General features: G+C 33.8%; 1 protein-coding gene and 1 non-coding gene across 4 annotated transcripts in view; both read right to left on the reverse strand.

Moving 5' to 3' along the window:
- The window catches only part of Vwa8 (von Willebrand factor A domain containing 8), a 443,736-nt gene that overhangs the window by 154,286 nt on the left and 269,193 nt on the right, over window positions 1–20,257 (reverse strand). For all 3 annotated transcript variants that reach the window (XR_015445839.1, XM_004844253.3, XM_087197309.1), the window contains 3 exons: window positions 19,157–19,362; window positions 17,472–17,623; window positions 668–776 (listed from right to left, as the gene is read on the reverse strand). Coding sequence is in view for 2 of the 3 variants with exons in the window: in XM_004844253.3 (XP_004844310.1) it covers window positions 668–776; window positions 17,472–17,623; window positions 19,157–19,362 (467 nt within the window). In the remaining variant the exon portion in view is untranslated. The remainder of the gene's footprint in view (window positions 1–667; window positions 777–17,471; window positions 17,624–19,156; window positions 19,363–20,257) is intronic.
- Window positions 11,940–12,081, reverse strand: LOC147822251 (U4 spliceosomal RNA). Its single transcript, XR_015445926.1, has one exon. It is a non-coding gene; the product is annotated as a U4 spliceosomal RNA (small nuclear RNA).

The raw sequence follows: 20,257 nt of genomic DNA on the forward strand, positions 1-20,257 counted from the left end.
GCATTGTGATCACAGAGTGGTGTAATTGCAACAGAATCTGTATGACCACAAAGCCTACAATATTTACTTTTTGGTCATTTACAGAAAAAATTTGCTGATGCTGCTTTCTGTGTAGCCCCCAGCAGTGGGGTTGGTAGCATAAGCAGAAACACTGGCTTTGAAACCTAAGTGCAGTTTTATCCCTTGACTTATGTTATTCTTACCCTTTCAACTGTGTTTCTGTTTCCCCATGGTAAACTCCTTTTTTCTTGAAATACCTGAAGTGATTTTTACCATAACTACTGATACTCCTCTCCTTTACCATTTCACATGACAATATCTATCAACATTGTGAGGATAAAAGATGCTGAAAATTCAAAAAGCACAAAGTTTTAATCCTGTTAGCAAACATAAGCAAAGATAACTATCACAGAGTAACCACCCTAAGAAAATGCATAACATACTGACAAACTCTGCTGAAACACAGATTAGCTCTTAGAAATTCTATCTGGCCATTTGGAACTCCTTATATTGTGTTCCTTGGAGGCCAGGCTGATTTGAAAAAGCAGAAGCTAAATATATTAGAACAAGTCATCTCTGAGACTGCATGGATTTTCAACGGGGAAGATGTGGAAAAATTTGTAATATGATTTGTAATATTTGAAGAGGAAATAATAAAGATATCAACCTTTACATCTATAAGGTGAGTTTCAGCTGGACACAAGAGTTTTTGCATTCCATCTCTTGCATGGGTGGTTGTCCAGTAGCCCATGAATGTCTGCTCTGGCAGAGGCAACCTGTAAATGATTGGAAAAGTAAGCACTCTTTTTCTTGTTTCTAAGTCAAAGAAAAAAATAATGAGTCCTCTATTATCAATCACACAGATGAATTTGAAGAATGCTTCACTTAGAAATATGATTTATTATTTTACTTAAAATACAGTGTATGAAATCATATTTAGAATATATACTAAGATAAAAAATATACATTTCAGAAACTCAGAAGGAAAGGTCCTAACTCATTTTTACCTTAATTACAAACTAAGGTTTATATATTTTTCCTTGAATTGATAAAATATTTATAAATTTAATATCTAAATTCCTAGTAGGTTGTAGGAAGGCCTTAAGCACACTGAGTAATCTATTAAATTTTGCAGTCTATTCTTTGAAATTTGTAATTAAGTAATAACAGTATACAAGAGCATTAACATCCATATTTATACATTGTATAGGGCAAGTTTTATTGATTTTATTTTAGCATCTTAATATTTTCTAACTTTGAATTGATAATAATACAATTTTGATATATTCATATAAATAAATGTATGACTTGGCTCTGAACACACCTGTGTAACCAGTAACCAAAGTAGTACATCTCCAACACCCAGAAGCCCCACTTGGAACCACCATTTGTTGCTACCCCTACCAAGGGAGCTACTATCTTGACTTGCAATGGACTTATTCTGTGTGTTTATGTGAAATAGTTTTGAAATAAAGTGACTTACCAAAGCAAATATGGCAACATTGAACTATAAAACTGCAAACAGTATGAGAATAAAACCTTCACTTCTTAATCATTCTTTTATTTGATCTTTTAAAAAAGGAAATTTTGATTTGTCATTTAATTCATTAGAAATTTCTTATTCCATAATAAGTTAAGGCAAAAAAAGATTCAGAGTTAAAAATTCTCTAAAAATAATATGCATGTTGGTTACAAATTGAAATGTGTACTTGGAATGAGCTGAATGATCATTAAAAGACACATACTTATATTTAGGAATCATTTTATTTTCAGTAAAGAAGTAGTCTGACATAGTTCCATATGCTTAATAAGACCAAGTAAGGCTTTGAGATTTTTTTTGCATAAAATAAGGACTAAACAACATTCTGGGGGAATATACTTTTTGTGCTTTTGAAATGGTAACATTTGACATAAAAGGAAAGAACACAAAATTTACATTGGAATTCTCCTAAGTTAAGTCACACAACTTGCAAAAGGACACATGACTTTTGTTATCTATAAACTGAAATAGATTTTAAGTACCTGGACTATTATTCTGACTGGTGACTCACTTTTACCTTTTTACTGGAAAAGAGTGCATGCATGTGAGGGTGCTGATTTGGGATTGTCTCTTAATTGTGTCCTCTTTTGAATGTAATAAAAATTCATCTGTGTGTTAACACAGCAGATCTTGAAAATATCTCTTAGACTGAATGCTTTCTTCGAGTTTACGAATGAGCTGTATTCTTTACTTGCTGTCATGAATTCACCAAAGGAGAACAAGGTCTCCAAGTGTTACAAAAAGAGAGAAATAAAGGAAGGAGACACATTAATTTCTCCTTAGCATAGAAGGCATTGTATAACAGAATACAAAGAGATCTGACTTGCAGTTCTGGTTCTTTCATTAACCACCTATGTAAGGGAAATGTCAGCTAATTTCTCAGTATTAATTTCTTCATTTGTAAAGAAATGAAAGGAATGCTGTGATGATCAAGGAAGTGAGAACAGCCCCAGTGCTGAGGACCAGAGCCACCCCCAGTGCCAAGGAGGTGAACCTTCCGGGCTGCCATACCACCACCTCCAGCACCCAGGAGCAGAGCTGCCACCCCCAGCACTGAGGTGAGCCACCTGGGTGCCAGCCACACACCTCCCCCCACCCCACCCCCACCTTGTTGAAATGAGAAGACACATAAACAAGTCTCAAAACCAGACTTCCAGATCACCTAAAGCAACCCCAAAGGGAAACAAGATGGAACAATTTCATGCTCAACCACCTGGACTCCCTGAACTGGCAACAAAAGAGGATCTGGAAAAAATGAAATCAGAAATAATTTCTCAGGTAACAGCAGAGATTGTGCCCATAGTGCAAGAGATGATTAATAAATCTAGAGAGGACACAGATAAAAAATTGGGGAGCTGAGGAACATGATGGAATCCCAACATTGGAAACAAATGGAATCCATAAAAGAGATGCAAACAGATTTCCAGGAGATTAAAGATTCCCTTTAAAGTTTAAGCAGCAGAATGAGCCAATGTGAGGACAGAATTTCAGATATAGACAATAAGATTGCAATCTGTGACCAGGAAAATAAAAATTTCTTTCAAATAGTAAGAGACCACAAGATATCAATCCAGCAGCTGCTAGACGATGCAAAGAAGAATAACACAAGACTGATTGGAGTCAGTCTGGGGATTTAGGTCAGTGGTGCCACTGCCTGCCTCACAAGCACAAGGTCCTGAGTTTGATCTCTGGTACCAAAAAAAAAAAAAAGACTGATTGGAGTCAATGAAGAAACAGGAGAGAGTGCAAATGACATAAAAAAAAAAACCACACAGAAGTGATGGCAGAAAACTTCCCAAGGAGGGGAAAAGAACTTGACATACAAATAAGTGAGGCACATAGGACTCCAACTAGCCTTGATAAAAAAAACCCTACACATAGGCATATAATTGTTAAGATTCCAGAAACCCAACAGATGAACAAAATTCTACAAGCAGTGAGAGAAAAGAAACAAATCACATACAAAGGAAAGCCCATCAGAATCATAGCAGACTTCTCAATGCAAACCCTCAAGGCAAGAAGAGCTTGGAGTGACGTATTCCAAGCCCTGAAGGAAAACAGCCTCCAACTCAGACTGATGTACCCTGCAAAACTATCTTTCAAAATTGATGGAGAAATAAGGTACTTTCATGACAAAGAGCACCTTAGGAACTTCATGAATACCAAACCAGCACTCCAAAAAATTTCAGACAATATCCTAGGAAAAGACAATGAGGATCACAACCCCAGGAAGCCCAGCAGAATGAACCCATCTGGCATGACAAGAAATTAAACGCAAAGGGGGAGAATCCAACAAAAAGAAAAAGTCATGACAATGATAAGTCAATACGTATCAGTTATAAACATCAATGTTAATGGTCTCAATTCACCAATCAAAAGAAATAGACTGGCAGAATGGGTCAAGATGCAAGATCCAACAATATGCTGCATACAAGAAACACACTTAATTCAAAAAGAAACTCACAGACTGAAAATTAAAGGGTAGAAAACAATACTCCATGCGACATGAAGACGTGAAACCAAAAAAAAGCAGGAGTAGCTATCCTCTTTGGAGACCAAGTGGATTTCAAACCAACACTGATTAAGAGAGACAAAGAACACTACATCCTTGTAAAGGGAACAATCCAAGAGGAAGAGATGACAATCATAAACATATATGCACCAAACACTAGTGTGCCCAACTATGTAAAACAAATACTAACAGACATGAAAAATCAATAAGCACTAATACAATAGTAGTGGGGGACCTCAATACCCCACTGTCACAAATAGACAGATCAAGCACAAGGACCTGAGTTTGATCCCTGGTACCCTAAAAAAAAAAAAAAAAAAAATAGATCAACTAGACAAAAATAAGCAACAGAAGTGAGAACAAGGAAGTGGCAGTTAGAGTAAAGGTGTTTCGTTACCTGGGTGCTGCAAATTGAAAAGTAAATAATCAGAATAAAAAAAAAAAAAAATATATATATATATATATATATATATATATACACACTTCCCAGTAGAACAGGTATGCTTTATTAAAGAAAAAAACCCAAACTTTAAACGCATCCCAAACTGGCTCTTTGAAGACAACAGAAGAGTTGTACATTTTAAATTCTAATCAGAAGTGAAGAATTGCTTAATAAAAATGATCCTTGGTTGATACCTAGTTTAAAAAATGGATTTGGGGGTTAGGGATTTAGCTCAGTGGTTCTGCCGCCTGCCTTGCAAACCCAAGGTCCTGAGTTTGATCCCCTCTACCAAAAAAAGAAAAAAAAATGGATTTGGGGCCAGGAGTGTAGCTCAGTCGTAGAGCACTTGCCAAATAACATGCATGAGGCCCTGGGTTCAATCCCCACCAACTTGGCCAAAAAAAAGAGAAAAAAGAAACAAATGTATCCATTAATAATTTTATTAAAACAACATTTAGATGCTTACAAAAGAAAAAATAGCTTTCATTCATTTGAGAAAAAGTAACTTTGCTTAACTTAGTTTCTACTGACAATGCTAAGGGTGTTTATAAAGCCAGCTTTGAACTTGCCAACTCATTCTAAATAACAGTCATGAAAATAACAGGCTGCCTGCTTCTATATAAAAATAGCACTGGCTGTTTGGTTGGCAGGGTATGAGAAGGACCTTCAGGTACTCCATATGGAATCTCTTCTGGAAGCACATAACAAGATGCTATTGGCAATGACAGCTCTGAAAGACACATATATAGCATGTCTTCAGTTGCACAATCAAACGGACTCCAATCTATTCCTTGGTAATGTGAAGTGTTGTCTCTCCTCTCTTGCTGTGGATACTAGGCTGGCCAACTGAGGTAAACCATGGACCCTCATTTTATTTCCACTACTAAGCCTTCTGAAAAAGCTGTGAAAAATCTGAGCATCCTAACTTTCTCCCCTGTTAGTAATGAGGGGGAAAAGGGAAGCAATACAGTTGGGTATATGAGCTAACTTTGTAATTTGAAACACAATCAACATAAATTTTGGGATAACACTAATAACTGGTTAGCAACAGGCCTTCTATTCTGTTACTGAAATCTGTCATCTAATTCTGACCAGACTTATGTTTTTACATCTGATTTGATTGAAACAATAATGGTATTTTCCATGGTTTTAAGATCCTGTCACATGTATTATTTAACTTTGTTAAAGTCCTAGCTGGAACGATGTCTGGATTTGATTCTAAGGGGTGAGGAGGATGAATTTAAGGTCTATAAATAGCACTACTTTTTATCTTCAGTGTCATTCATGAATTTATGTTTTTATAAACAATGATGTATTTCAATTCATATGTTGTGATGTTTCTTAATCCGTTGTGGAAGTAATAATAAAGATCTGGAAGTACAAGTTTTAACTAAAAGAAAGGTGAATGTCAAAATTATGACGCAGGTCAAATTGTAGTGTTTGAGCTAGTTGCAGAAAGAAAAAAATTTTTTCTAAACACACATATAATTCTTAACATGATGCATATGGGCACCAAAGTTAAGTAACCTCATCTGAATAATACGTAAGAGATTTGTCTTAGACTGCACTGCTTCCATGAAGAGGTGAGGTGGGGTTTTAAAGAGTATGTTCCGGCAAATTTCTGCCTTCTCTGAACTTTTGCCAATACTATTTCTGGAATATGAAAGAAAACACATGAAAAAGATTTGGATCTTTCTAGGGGCATTATGCAATTGGAAGTTGTTGACATACCTATTATCAACAATTCCTAAAACATTTCCTTACCACAAGAACTACTAATTTTCATGGGAATAATGGAACCCTTCAGGGTAGTTCCACCGACTGAAGAGCTCAACAATTACTACCATCTTTGAGAAGAAAAAGAATGATTCCAATTTTAGTGGGCCTTGGTTATTTCTGTTTTAAATCTTACTTCTGGCAAAAAAGTCAGGTTGGCCAACTGAGTACACTGAAGACTCACAGAATATTCCTGACAAATACTTCCAGCTTCAGCTCTAACCCCGTCCTCTTACTCTCCAGGCAAACTATACCTTAGTCTCATCTTGAATTGCTTCTGGCTGCTCTGGAACATATATATTTTCATGCTTCCTCAAGGCCATTACCTTTGCCCAGAATTCCTTTCTGCTATTGCCTCTTTGGTGAGATCCTTCTCATTCTTAAGGCCCAATCCAAATGTTAGTTTCCTTTGCATCCCTCTTCCAGATTCCTTTCTGGGCAGGATGGATCCCTTGCTCTTCTGGGATTCAGTAGAAACTGATTCATATGAAATTCTTAGAGTCATATAGAATATATAGTCTTTAAACTTAAGACATGAGAAAGAATACAATTTTAGGAAGAGCAGGTCACAAGTGAACCTATGAAATCCCTAATAAATAGTTTTACATTTACTAAAATAAAAACTCAGCACATTAATGAAAGAAAATATAAAAGCCCCTTTAAACACATACAATAATAGTACTACTATTCACAGTAATATCCTTCCTTGTTTGCTACAGACTTTAGAATCTTCCCTACAGTCTCACATATTGCAGGCAAATTAATTTCTGCTTTGCTGCAAATGATATGTACATGAGTATGTCCATGTGTTTTCCCCTTCTGTGCCTGGTTCTACACTTGATATTATGGCTTTCACTTTATAACTTAAGACTTGTGTATCTCTGTCACCTACATCTTGCAGAGGCTGCAGAAATTCAGGATAATCTGGATGCATGAGATGGAAAAGATTTGGGGAAATTCACTATCTTTGGAGGGCACTTCTTAAATCCATTCCCCAGTCCCCAGGATGACACTGTGCAGTCTCAGGGCTCCTGCCCAGCATTATCCTGTGCCAAAGCAGATGTTGTCAGCTTGCTCCACCCATCTCTGGCTTTCTTTTTCCTCACACAAGTTGCCAGACTATAATTCTGGGGCCTGGGTTTCCTTTTCTACAAGTTTCACTGCACAAGTGTCTTCGCTTTTTCTGCCGTCTGCTTTATCAACTGTATCTATGTGTTTTCAAATCTTATGTTCTTTCCTTTTCTAATCAGCCTGTATAAGAATGCCTGGAACTGAAATTTCCCCAGTAGTTTAAAGTTTTTTCCAGAAAAGAATTTCTTATAGTATTTCCCATAGGAAAAACTCATAGAACAAAAACTCTGTTTGAATATAACATTGCATTGTAAGGTTGATAGCTTTGAATGTTTTCCTTACTAAATTGTTAATTGATTTGAGAGTAAAGCTTACATCTTACTCACCTGACTCTCTGGCATTTAGAATCCATTGTGGCTTCCATCTTTCCCTCACTGTTGTCACTTTTCTATGCCACAGTTAAAATGTGGGTCCTCATCTGTCATCACTTGGACTCCTGCAACTGCTCCCCACTGCCTGTATCACTGCCTTTCAGTTTATTATCTTCAGAAAATAAAACAGAGCTTTTCTCAAGTATGAACCTGACCATGCTCCTCTCAGGCTTAGAGCTCTTCTATGGGTCCTCCTGGCTCTTCTCCTGACATTAAGTCTCACCACCCAGTATGCCCTCACTTAACCCTGAGTGTTATTCATCAGACTACTTACGCGCTCCAAAGAAAAGAAGTGTTCTGCTTGAAGTGTTGTCCCTTCCTTTATTTGCTTAGGGAAGCTTCTTTAGATTTAGTTTCTTTACCCTCAGTGACTCCCACCAAGGGGAGATGGCAGCAATCCTACTTCCTTTGTGACCTCTTGCGTACAGCTGTGATATAACACAAGTCACTCTTTACTTGGCTCCTTTCTCCATTAATTGATCTTCTTGAAGGCAAATATTGAGTCTTTATCTTTATAACTCTTACTTCTCACCATGTTCGTGCTTAGGGAATATCTGTTAAATGACTGAATACTTGGTTACATTAGAACTACCAATATGTTGAACAACTTGTTTTCTCATCTCAGTGGCAAGCTGTGAACTAGCATGTAACATCTTTCCTATTGTGTTCTGACTGCATGCCTTATCATTTCCTTAACTCAGAAGATTCTTCACATGATGCTGTCTACTTTATTTTGCGGGTATATTTATAAAGATGGCTACAGTAAGGTTGGGGATTTCTCTCCAGCCAGATGACAGGCTTCTATAAAACCTCACTTGCAAAAGCTTAAAGGATCAAGAATAATTCTGTGAGACTGCTTTAGATGCAAATGAAAGAAGTTTCATGCATTTTCAAAATTTCCAGGTAGATTGGATATATTTAAAAAATGTTTTCACTCCTATAAAGAAACTAAAAGCAAATGAAATGGCCATGAAGCTGCTTTATAATATATCAAGAGAATATAGGACAAAGACTATAAAAATATAAAACCCAACACCACCCTTCTGCTTATAATAGCTCTGAGATGTCATTACGTAGATTTATTATTTTTGGAAACTAAGAGCTCTTTTATGAAGTGAAAATAAATCATTATGCAGAGTGGAAGTGTATACCTTAGAACTCCATCATCAACACTGTGAACTTTTTTTTGTAAAAATTCACTACAAAAAGAAAATTATAGCATACAATAGTTTGGGGAAAGGAATGAGAATCTCAAAACTACAGGCAGATAGTATTTTATAGTACCGAACGTGATCCTGTTACAGACATTGCAATGGCATGTGAATCGCTTTTATAAATGGAAAACAATCTCAGCTACCTTCATTGGGAATACCTCTAACATATGATGACACTTGTTGATAGGGTAATGAATGATTAATGACATAAGGGAGGAGAGTTACTATTTATTCTGCTTCCCTATTCAATTATGGACAATAAGTCATAAAATCTGAGTTGGAAGCATGATAAGGACTGTTCCAAGTTTGAATCCCCTCAGGTACCTCCCCCAAAAGGTTTATCTGGATCTGACTGAACCCAATTGACAGAAGGTACACTGTCTCTTTCTCCTGGGTAGTCTAGCTCATCTTAGAACACTGGTGTTATTAACCCCAAGACAGAGGACAAATCTCAAGTTGTAATGACTTAAAAGCAATTCATATGGGCACAGGTAATGCATAGTGACTTATGACTCTTCATTTAAAACTGACAAAATGAATGATCACAGTTTTAAAGATGGTATTACTAAATAAAGAATTCTATATAGAAGAAACTTCAAAAAGAATTTAATTGCTTTTGAATGCTATCACTTTTTTGTTGTTGATTTAAAAATCCTTATTTGAGGAAAAAAGATTTAAGAGAACTTGCTCCCATCTTACAGGAAAAATGTTTTGACTTACTTTTGGAATCAAAGACAGATGGCAGAAATTGAAAGGAAACAGTGGCTGAAACAATGGGCCTAGCTATTAATACAAATATAGTATGTATATTATGTTTGGTATATGTCTCAAAATGGTAGGAAATAAGTTTTTAAAGACAAGTATAGTTTCTATTATCTTTGCAATCTCAATATCCAATTTTGTAGTGCATTGTTTTTCTGCTGCAAATAGAACAAAAAGATAAGTTTTGAAACCACACAGATCTGTGGTTGAATTCCTCATCCTGGTATTTATTAGTTACATGATAAATTAATCAGTCACCTAATAAATATAGTTACTTAATAAATTAGTTAATAAATTAACCTCACTTACTTAATCTGTAAAACAGATTCAAACACATATACACACATACTCCTAATACCTGATAGGTAAAGAAAATAGAAAAGGAATATAGATTAAAGGAGTTGATATTTGTGAAGTGCTTAGAATATTTAGAAAAGTACATGATAAACACTAATTACCTTTACAATTTCTGCTTTAAAAGTGTGTTGTTGAGGACAGGGGTGGAAGTAGCTCAGTGGTATAGCTCATGCTTACAAGTGTAAAGCCCTGGGTTTAATCTCCAGTATTTAAAAACAAGTTTTATTTTTATGTTGCTGCCTGAAAACACATCATCTTAGTTATACTGTGCTAAAATGTCACAGAAATGCCTGGTTAACTTAACCTCTCCTCTGTCATTGGTAAAGATGTCAATGTTCTACACCTAGGGTCGGCACTGTAATGTGTCCTAGCTTTGCTGGACTGGAGGCAAAGGACCCAAGAAATAGCAATATCAGAATAGACCTTGACTTCAAACTTATTTCATTTAAATTTTTAAAAAAACATGAAAAATTCCAGTGACCACAGAGTTAGTAGTTAGTAGATGTCTAAAAAATAAAATAAAGAAAATAATACATGGTTTAAAAATTTGAAATAGGGCTGGAGATTTAGCTCAGTGGCTCTGCTGCCTGCCTTGCAAGCACAAGGTCCTGAGTTCAATCCCTGGTACCAAAAAAAAAAAGGAAATTTGAAATAGTATAGAAAGTGAGGCCTCCTTTCCTCTTACTCAAACTTCTCTTTCAAAGTTACCATAGCTACCATCATTTTAAATTGTTTGAAATGTGAACCCATTAAGAAAATATAATAGTTATTATGGTTCTAGAACTCATCAATTCCAAATTATCTTGTTTGGCCTAAAAAATGAGAATTTAAAACATTTTAAATAAAGCATTTGAAAGCAGGGAGAGAATGCCTGATAACAGGACATCTGAGGTGAAATCACAAGGTTTTAGGAAGCTTCTTCACCAGGCTATGGGACACTTGTAAAGTGTAAAGTCACACATAACATTCATTTTTAGATGTGCAGTCTGTCTGGTGAGAGCATTTTTATGTCTAAAAAGCATAGTGATATTTAAACATACGCATAATGACACAAAATGCTGATATTAATGTTTTTATTCTTTATGTGAATACCTCATAATATTTGTGAATCTCCTTATTATGATTAGATAAAATATTTTAAGCTTAAAATCCGAGGAATGGAGAGAAAAAGGGAAAGACAGGAGAAGAGTCACACACAATTAAATCTCATTCATTTTAGGCAACTATCTTTTCAACAAAGAAGTTTGAGAATGAATGTTTTAGAAAGAATCCCTTTTTTGGAATGTGTCTTCTATTAAAACAAAGGCTCAGAAAAATTAAAATGATTAGAAAGCAGTATTTCTCAATGTGTGAACTAAAAAACAGTTATAGGAAAAGGTCCAGAAGTATTTGTTAACAGTTATTTCTGGATGGTAGAATTATGAAGTTTTCATTTTTCTTTTATTTATAAAATGGGATGCCATTCTTTATTTAGTAAATTTGTCTCATAAAGGCTACATATAAAAATCTTTTTAATTTCCTCAAGTTTTAATTATATTTGACTGATAAAAATGAATGATTGGTATACCATACCTAGTTTTCCAATGTCAAACAGGCAGTAAGTGCTTTGTGGAAAAAAATGGCTTAAAAATAAACTAAGTAGCATTGAAAAAGAAATCAAGAGTCAAGGGCAAAGAATTTGAAATAAAAAAATAATCATTTAAATGCTTTACAGATGTGTGTTTCTCAGAGAGAACAGAGAGAAGTGTGTTTCTCAGAGAGAACAGAGAGAAATACATGAAGATAACTTTAAAGGGTATAGAAAATTTCTCTGTAGGTTTGATTCATTTAAAAATGACCACAGTCTTTAAGAAGAATTCATTTTGTGTTCCAAATCGGAAAGAAATGGTGGCTAGTTCACTTTTTAAGTTTTCAATTAGCAATAATCGCGCCTCGGATAAACCTCATTGGCTACGATACTGCCACTGCGCAAAGCTAGTTCACTTTTTATATATGGTAGGCATACAAAGTTTTTTAGACTATTAATGTTCCTAAATGAATTATTTTAGCTTATTTAAAGATCTTTCATTATGTTACAGAAAAAGAAAAACCTGAATGGGAATGAAGTCTCTAAAATAATCTCTGTTGTACCAAATGTCTATATTAATCTGGGTTTTGGCTTATTTTTCATTTTGAAATATGGCTAAAACCCAAGAATTTGAATTTGTTAAACTCTCTGAAAAAAAAGAATTTGTGTATTATATGTATGTGACATCATAGTCAATGATGATTTCCAAGTTGATCACTGAAAATCCCAAGGTCCTTTAAAAAAAAACCAATTAATAATTTTCAGTCTCCAAATAATAACTCTGATTTAAAAATTGCCTCTAATCTGCATACAAATATGTTTACATGATTCTAAGAAGTGGAATTAATATTACAGATATTGTAGCACTAGCCCTGCTTTCTAACCACAGGCAAGTTATATAACTTCTATGTCTCAAATTCTTCATCTACAAAACACAATTATATATTGTAGTGGAGGTCTAGATAGCCAGTTTTGATCACAGTACTAAGATCTAGGTGTACATTTGTAGATTGGGAAGTAGAGCTACATTATGGCCTTGTATCATTATGTATAGAGAGATACAGATATAATTATATAATAAAATATGTCATTAGGTTTATTGTAAGGATTGTGTACATTCATGTAGAGAAAATGCCTGGAAATAAGCTTGGTACATAGTTATCTATAAATATTTCTGTTACTATCATCATCATTATTCTATTATCAGAATCACATTATTATGACAATATTAATGTTATAATTACTGTATTCAGAAGTATTTATATTCTATTGTAGGCACATGGAACAATTCATCTTAAGAACTGTTAAGTAAAAAATGGCATACAAACTGAAGATAAAATGTTGTATCTCACTTAAAATGGAATTTTAGAAAAAGAAAATGGGATTTTTCTTCTTTAAAACCAATTTTTCTTATCATGACAGAGTTCATAAATTACTCTGGAACACATTTTTAATTTGAAAGTGCTAATATTCTAGGAGTATGTTTACTCTCAAAAGAAACTTCGGAAGTAAGAGCTCACTTGGGGGAAAACGAAACAAACTTTGTTTAGAAGATTATATCTAAGTCTACAGACATCTGTATTTAACTATAGCAGATAATCTATATGACTTTGATTGGATGTTTAAACCAAATTATGTTATATATGTGTAATAAATGTATATATGCACACATAAGTACACATATCCAAAATGCCAACTAAAACTCGAGTTCAAATTTTAACCCAAATCTTGCTACTTCTGCCTTATAGTACTGAAAAATCAGATTAGTGTATGTCTGTGTATACAACACACACCATCAATTGTTTTGACTAGTTATGTTTCTATAGAACAAACAACACAGAATTAAATTCAAACTCCACAGATTTATATTAAAAAATTCTTCCAGTGTGTCTTCTTATTTGGTTATGTTTATCATCTCTTTGGCATTAACTTTCTCAAGTATTAGAAACTTAAAAAGGGACAATTAAAAATACACTTAGGACATGTTAAGAGACAGGAATAAATGTAGTGTATGTGTATTAGTAAGTTTTTCATTGCTGGGACAAAATATCTGACACCTAAAACTTAAAGGAGGAGAGATTTATTTTTGGCTCATGGTTTCAGAAGTTTCAGTTCATGGTCAGTTGGCTCCAAGGTAGGAACATCATGGTAGAAAGGCCTGGTAGAACAAAGTTGCTCACTTCATGGTGGCTAGGAAGGAGAGCACAGGGAAGAACACTCCAGAGGAAGGAGCCAGGTACCAAATATTCTCCCCAGTGTCATATCCCCATGCCCATCCAGACACACACAGAAATGTGCTTTATTAATCTCTCAAACTAATCAAGTCACAATCAAGATTAACCATCACAGTGAGGTTTTAGGTAGCAAATTCTGATCTCAGTACTAAGATCTAGGAATATATTTGTAGATCGGGAATAGGAGCTACAATATGGCAGGATCAAGCAAGATAAAATAACCACCCAACAAAATTCAGTCTAAAAACACCAAGTTTGGCAAAGATTTATTAAAGAAGATAAATTTGATCTGCCTCATCACTGTTGGCCTTTAAAAAGTGTAGAGAAACTCAGAGATGGGTAACATCAGAACACTGCACTATTTAGGAAAACAAAAGGGAAAGTCACAGCATCTCTCTTTAGAGAATTTCACCAAAGAGCACTGAAATGGCATCACCACGTCTGACTAGTTAAAGTATATTCTGATTTCAATTGAGGAAGGAACTATAGATGACTATACAAATAGTGGTTTAATAACATCTCAACCCCATGTAAAAATTTCCCTCTGCTACAGCATGTGCCTTATATCTTTTTAAGCTATATGTATTGGGTGGCCAAATTTTCTTTCCATCCTCATCTTGAGAGTGGGTATGCTCACCCTGTTCTAGACTCCATTTAATTTTGTTCCCATAGAATAAGGACTATAGTTAAAGAACAAGAAAATGAATAGGTTGTAACAAGAATTTTTAATTCAGTATAAAAGCATATTAATAGTAATTGAATTATTTTATCCTTCTTCTTTATTAGGAACGGAAATCCAATGTGGATATCCAGTGACACAAAACCTACCAAGCTGTGTGGAAGCACCCTAAAAGAACTGGCTAGCCAAAGGTCCAGTACAGTAAAACTTTTAGTAAAAGTCTACAAATGTCAAATCTTAGACTGCATGGGGACAACTTTAAACCTTCAGAAATCTATGTGATTACTATCAATTGTGTGACTTATAATACAGTCTGAAGGTAATTTTATACAATACTATTGGTGTATCTGCATTTTGACTGCAACTTATCACGTGAGGTCAGGTATGGAATTTTCCATTTATGGCATCATTTTGGCAAAGAAAAAGTATCATCTTTTGGAGAATTTTGGATTTTGATCTTCAGATCAGGAATGCTTACCCTGTATCACTTCACTTTTAATGTATTGTGTTTTTTTTGTTGTTGTTGTTTTTGTTGTTTTTTGCAGGCAAGAGAAACATCAAGATGACATTAAAGTGAAAAAGATGTTAGATTAGGAAGGAACTTTACTGAAGAACTATGATGACAATTACCACAATTCTAGCTTGGACCAGGACAGTCTTACTTCACATGTCTTTACAAAGAGTTACTGTCAATAGTTCTCTCTTCCATTCTCAAAAATATCCTGATTTAGAAAGCATATTATATAGTTATCTATAATAAAATGCTCTCAGCTTACCAATAGGAAACCCATGTAGTAAACTGCAAGCTCTCAGAGGGCAAGATTTTGTCTTTTCATCTGGGTGTCTGACCCAGATTATAGAGGGTGAATATATGACTAAATTCTCAAGTCATTATTTTGTTCACTTTTTCATGCTACTCTCTTTAGGTACAAGGTTGACAATCTGACCAAAATAGTGCTATGGAACCTATGGATTTCACAGAAGGGCAACAAAGCAACATCAGTACTTTTGAGCTATTGAAGTTAATGTAATTTACAGTTGAGGAAAAAATGCTTTGAATCATTATGTAAATTATGGTCTACTATTATCTCCACCCAAAAGGAAAATTCACTCATCTTTTACATCTGTTATAAGTTTATTTTTAGCTATTTGCAGTGGGTGGACAACTAGTTATTTCCATTCCCATCAGAAGCCTGAGTGTGACCATCTTGTGTCCAGGTGCAGTGTACTTTTGCTTCTACTCAAAAGTACTAGGGCCAGAATTACCTTGCCATGGCAAATATTACCATGTCATGGCAAGAACTTTTTAGTTTAGAAGCGAGGATGATAATGAGTAACTTAAAACATTAATCTGTCTTTCTTAGTAACTGAAATTGCCAACAATTTTCTTATGATTGATTATACCAAATAATGTGCCTTTTAGTTTTCATTTAAAGTTGTGCAGGAGTACTGAAAAAGTTATTTTTAAATCATAAGCCTACTTTCCATGAAACTAGAACTGTATAAATTTGTTAAAGTAATAAAAACCATTGCCAACTAAAAATAAAGATATAGCTTATAAAAAAGAAGTAAAAACATGAATAGTAATGGAAGTTAATATATTAAAAACAATTTCTTGAACTTACTAATATAGGAGATAAACCCATTAAATTACTGATCTAGATTCAAAATGCCCATAAGGACTGCTAATCAATCAATAAAATAGTATTGTGTAGAAATGTGTATGTAATAGCGATTGACACCCACTATTCCTGAAAAACTTTACTCAATACAAAACAGTGTACTGATAATTTGTAATATAACTCTACCTTGCATTTTTAGCATAAAAGGGAAATATTTGTTTCTCTTTTAAAAATTCCTATAATCTAATAATTCATTTATGGGTATATTTTATGACAAGTTTTTATAGTAACTTAAAAATAAATAAAAATGATGTATATACTTAGGAAAAATACATATTGCTGGACTAATCACTGATTTATATTTAACAAATGTTTTCTATACAATGTCTCCTATATGACATTAAAATCAAATAATTTACTTTAACAGTAATTATTGACCCTTATGAATTTTTGAAATTTGACATTTTATAGACAAAGATGATAGTAAATGTATTAGCATTAAGCTAATCATATTTAAAATTATTTTCCAGGGAACTTGCACCATTAATAAAGTCTGTTATTTTCTTTCTGGTCAGCAGGATATTCTCAAGATTCTTAACTAATTTTTAGTAAGTAGCTTATAATTATAACAGGGAGGCATCCAGCCCATTATAATTACAAACCTGCTTATTCTCACTACTGTTTTCATCTATGAAGCTTAAATAAGTAAACAAAAATCTAAGTTAATATGATTACAAATTTAGAAACTATCAAAAGAAAACTATTTGGTGACAAAGAACATCCTTTCGATTAATGGTACTGCAAAAAAAAAAATTGTGACTTCCTAAAAAAAATAATAATAATAATAAATTTTTTTTAAACCTTAAAAAAAACCCAACCTCTTAACAAAACATACATTACCCTTTATGCATTTTTTTTGTGTGTACTGATTTTGCTCTGGATTATGACATAATGAGACCTACAGTAATTCAACAAAAGAACAGAGACTGTTAAAGAAAAAAATATTTCCCTTTATTTGATTGTATTACATCTACTTGTGGGATATTTATAATAATTAAAGTTCTCAATTCATGGGTATATAAATAATGCTATTTAACTGAAAACCAGTCAGCAAATAGCAACATATATTTGAAAAGCTTAGTAATGGAACGTGATTTCCAAATCAGCTCAGCTTAGTATATAACAGTAAAGCAAGAATTATCAGCACTTAAGAATCAGAAGAGTAATGCTCAAGATTATTTTATCAACAATGAGTTTGCCTTACTCCTTTGCCAGGTGCACATTGGTAGGTTTTGCTCCAATAGGTATCCCGTATTTGTGTAAAGTGTTGATCAAAATCTCCCTCATGTCATTGTTGTAGGAATCAAAGTCAAACACATTCCGAACCACACTGGAGAGACCTTCAGTAGGAAATTTCTGTATTAAAGAAAAATTTCTTATTATTTATGTGATAAGGCCAATGACATTATAAGATTTACAAAACTGATAGAACAATTATATATAAATGAACTTTAGCAGAAATTTACTGGCCTTCTTAGATAAGGGTAACAGGACTATATACATTTTTCTCTTTTATTGTTTGCTTGGATGACTTAATAATATTTTCCTTTTTAAATAAGTACTAGAATTTGAGGAAGAAAAGTTCCTCCTTTCAAATGTTGAGGCAGTGCTCAGATCCTGGGGTTCAGTGACTGCCACTGTTTTCTGAAACCTCCTGTCTTTAAAAGGAGTACCAGATAGAGCAATTTAAAAATGCTACTTTAGTAAAGGGGAGTGCTAAGTATCAACATAGAACTATTGAGAAAACTCATAGTATATGAATAAATAAAAATAGATACATCAACAAGCAAAGAAAGGAAGAACATAGAAAGTACAGGGAATGAAGTAGAGAAAACAGAGGGAAAGCAAACAAGTATCACTACAGCTAAAGGAACACTGCTAGTTCTCAGGCCTTTATTGTTTATGTTTTGATTTTATTTAGGTGCTGGGATCTAAGCTGCCTAAATTGAATTTATGATTTTATAGGTAGATCAAAGCTTTCTTTTTTTCCTCAAATATATATTTTTAGTTGACAAACAATAATTTTACATACGTATGGGACAGAAAGTAATAGCTCCATATATATATATGCACATATACATTATAGAAGGATTAAATTTAGCAAATTAATATGTTCACCACTTTTCATACATTTTTATTCTAAAACATACATTAACTATAGCCACCATACTGTGTAGAATGTCTCACAAACATACTTCCTGTCTAACTGAATTTTTGTTTTTCCCCCTTTCCCCCTCCTCTTATTCTTTTTTGTCTAATTGAATCTTTGAACCCTGCTCTCAACTTTTGTTTTTCTTTTCAGGGTTTTTTTGGACAGTTAGGGATGAGGGTGAGGTCAAGAATCATTAGGCTAGATTAGAGAATATTATTTGTTATATAAGAATTTACATGAGTTTTTGTTTTGTTACTGAGTGGACTACATAGTCTACTGTTTACTTTTTCTTATAAAAACTTTCTTGTAATATTTACAGTTATATTAATACTGTTAGGTCCTACTGTCTTCTATCTCTAGGTCATTTATTTCAAGCTGAAAATATTTTCTACTCATACTTCACTTATACCACATGCTTGTTGTACAAAGCCAAACAATAGAAGAGTAGTGTTTCATCCCTGCCTTACTTTCCCACCTCACCTTTTCCCACATAAACCCTCGACCAAATTTCTCAGCAGCTTGGTAATGACCATAGCAGAAACTTAACAAAGACAATTCAAAGTCTAAACAGATAATGTTTGTAGGTCTTTCCAATTTATGACTTAGATTACAGACATTTCATATCATGTCATTTTACTGATTAGATACAGAAATTGAAAAACCTAGTATAAATTGTGTAGTCTGAAAAAAAAATTGATAGCTTCGTCTAAATGTCTGTGTACAGGTGTGTGCCGTACCTGTAAGTGTTTGACAATGTTGATGACTTCCCTGGTGGAATAAGGATAGTTAATAATGCCCTGGTCAGCCAAACTCCTCAGCTCCCCAAAAGCAGCCACAAGCTTCTGAAGGATGGGCTCGGGCACATGTGGTCCATACTTTTTGAGCATTTCGAGCTCTGAGTGGGGCTTGGGGTTGTCAACTGCATGGCAGCTGAATATATCACCTAAAAGAAAGAGAAGTTTCATAATCAGCTAGTCTGTTATAATGCCACAGGGGAAAATGCAGTTGTCATTTTAAAGTCAATGGTTGCTCATCAAAGAACAGAAAATGGCCATCTAACAATGGCATGATACAGAGAAGAAAGGAAATGACTGAAGTGGAAGAAAATAGGGTGATGGGGTAGTTCATTCCACATGAATTTGTTTCTGTTAAAAAATTATATAATATTGATACATGTTTCTTGAGGGATAATAAAATACAAAAGAAAAGTCTCTGCCAATGTCATTCCTCCCCAAAAGGCATTCAGTGATAACAGTACATGCATTTATTTTTCCAGACCCGCATCAGAGCTTTTTAAAAAATCCATACATGTGAACACAGTTTTAGTGATTTATTCCTTTCTATTAATATAAATATATTCATACAGTTCTGAGATTGCCTTAAGTTTAAAAAATGTGAATATCTTCAGAAATGATACACATTCATCATACATGAATGCTTCCTTATGTATACTAAAAAAGCAGGAATTAATATCACTTTCTAAACAAATTATTTTGTGCAAATTGCTTGAATATACTTAGCAGGTTAGTTTTAGAAAAGAAAATCTGCAGAGATATTGTCTAAATAAAAATCAAGAAAAGAAATGTAGAGGCAAAATCTTCACCTATAATCTAGACTACTAGAGAAATGTAATTTATGCTCAAAAGAAAGATAGGCTTCTCATTTTAAAAGTTTGTATAATTCTATGTACCCATAATTGAAGTGAGCAAGAACCAAAAAAGTGACTGAATAAAATGAAAGCCATGATAATTTCAAACTTTTATCTCACAGGTTGAAATTTTCAAATATAAACATGTAGAACAGCTTTTGCTTTTTCTGCTTAAAATGAAACTTAACAG

Source organism: Heterocephalus glaber, unplaced genomic scaffold (assembly GCF_053883595.1).
Source record: "Heterocephalus glaber isolate CG9 unplaced genomic scaffold, H.glaber_assembly_v1.0 deba00001666, whole genome shotgun sequence".
In the NCBI taxonomy this organism is placed as follows: domain Eukaryota; kingdom Metazoa; phylum Chordata; class Mammalia; order Rodentia; family Bathyergidae; genus Heterocephalus; species Heterocephalus glaber.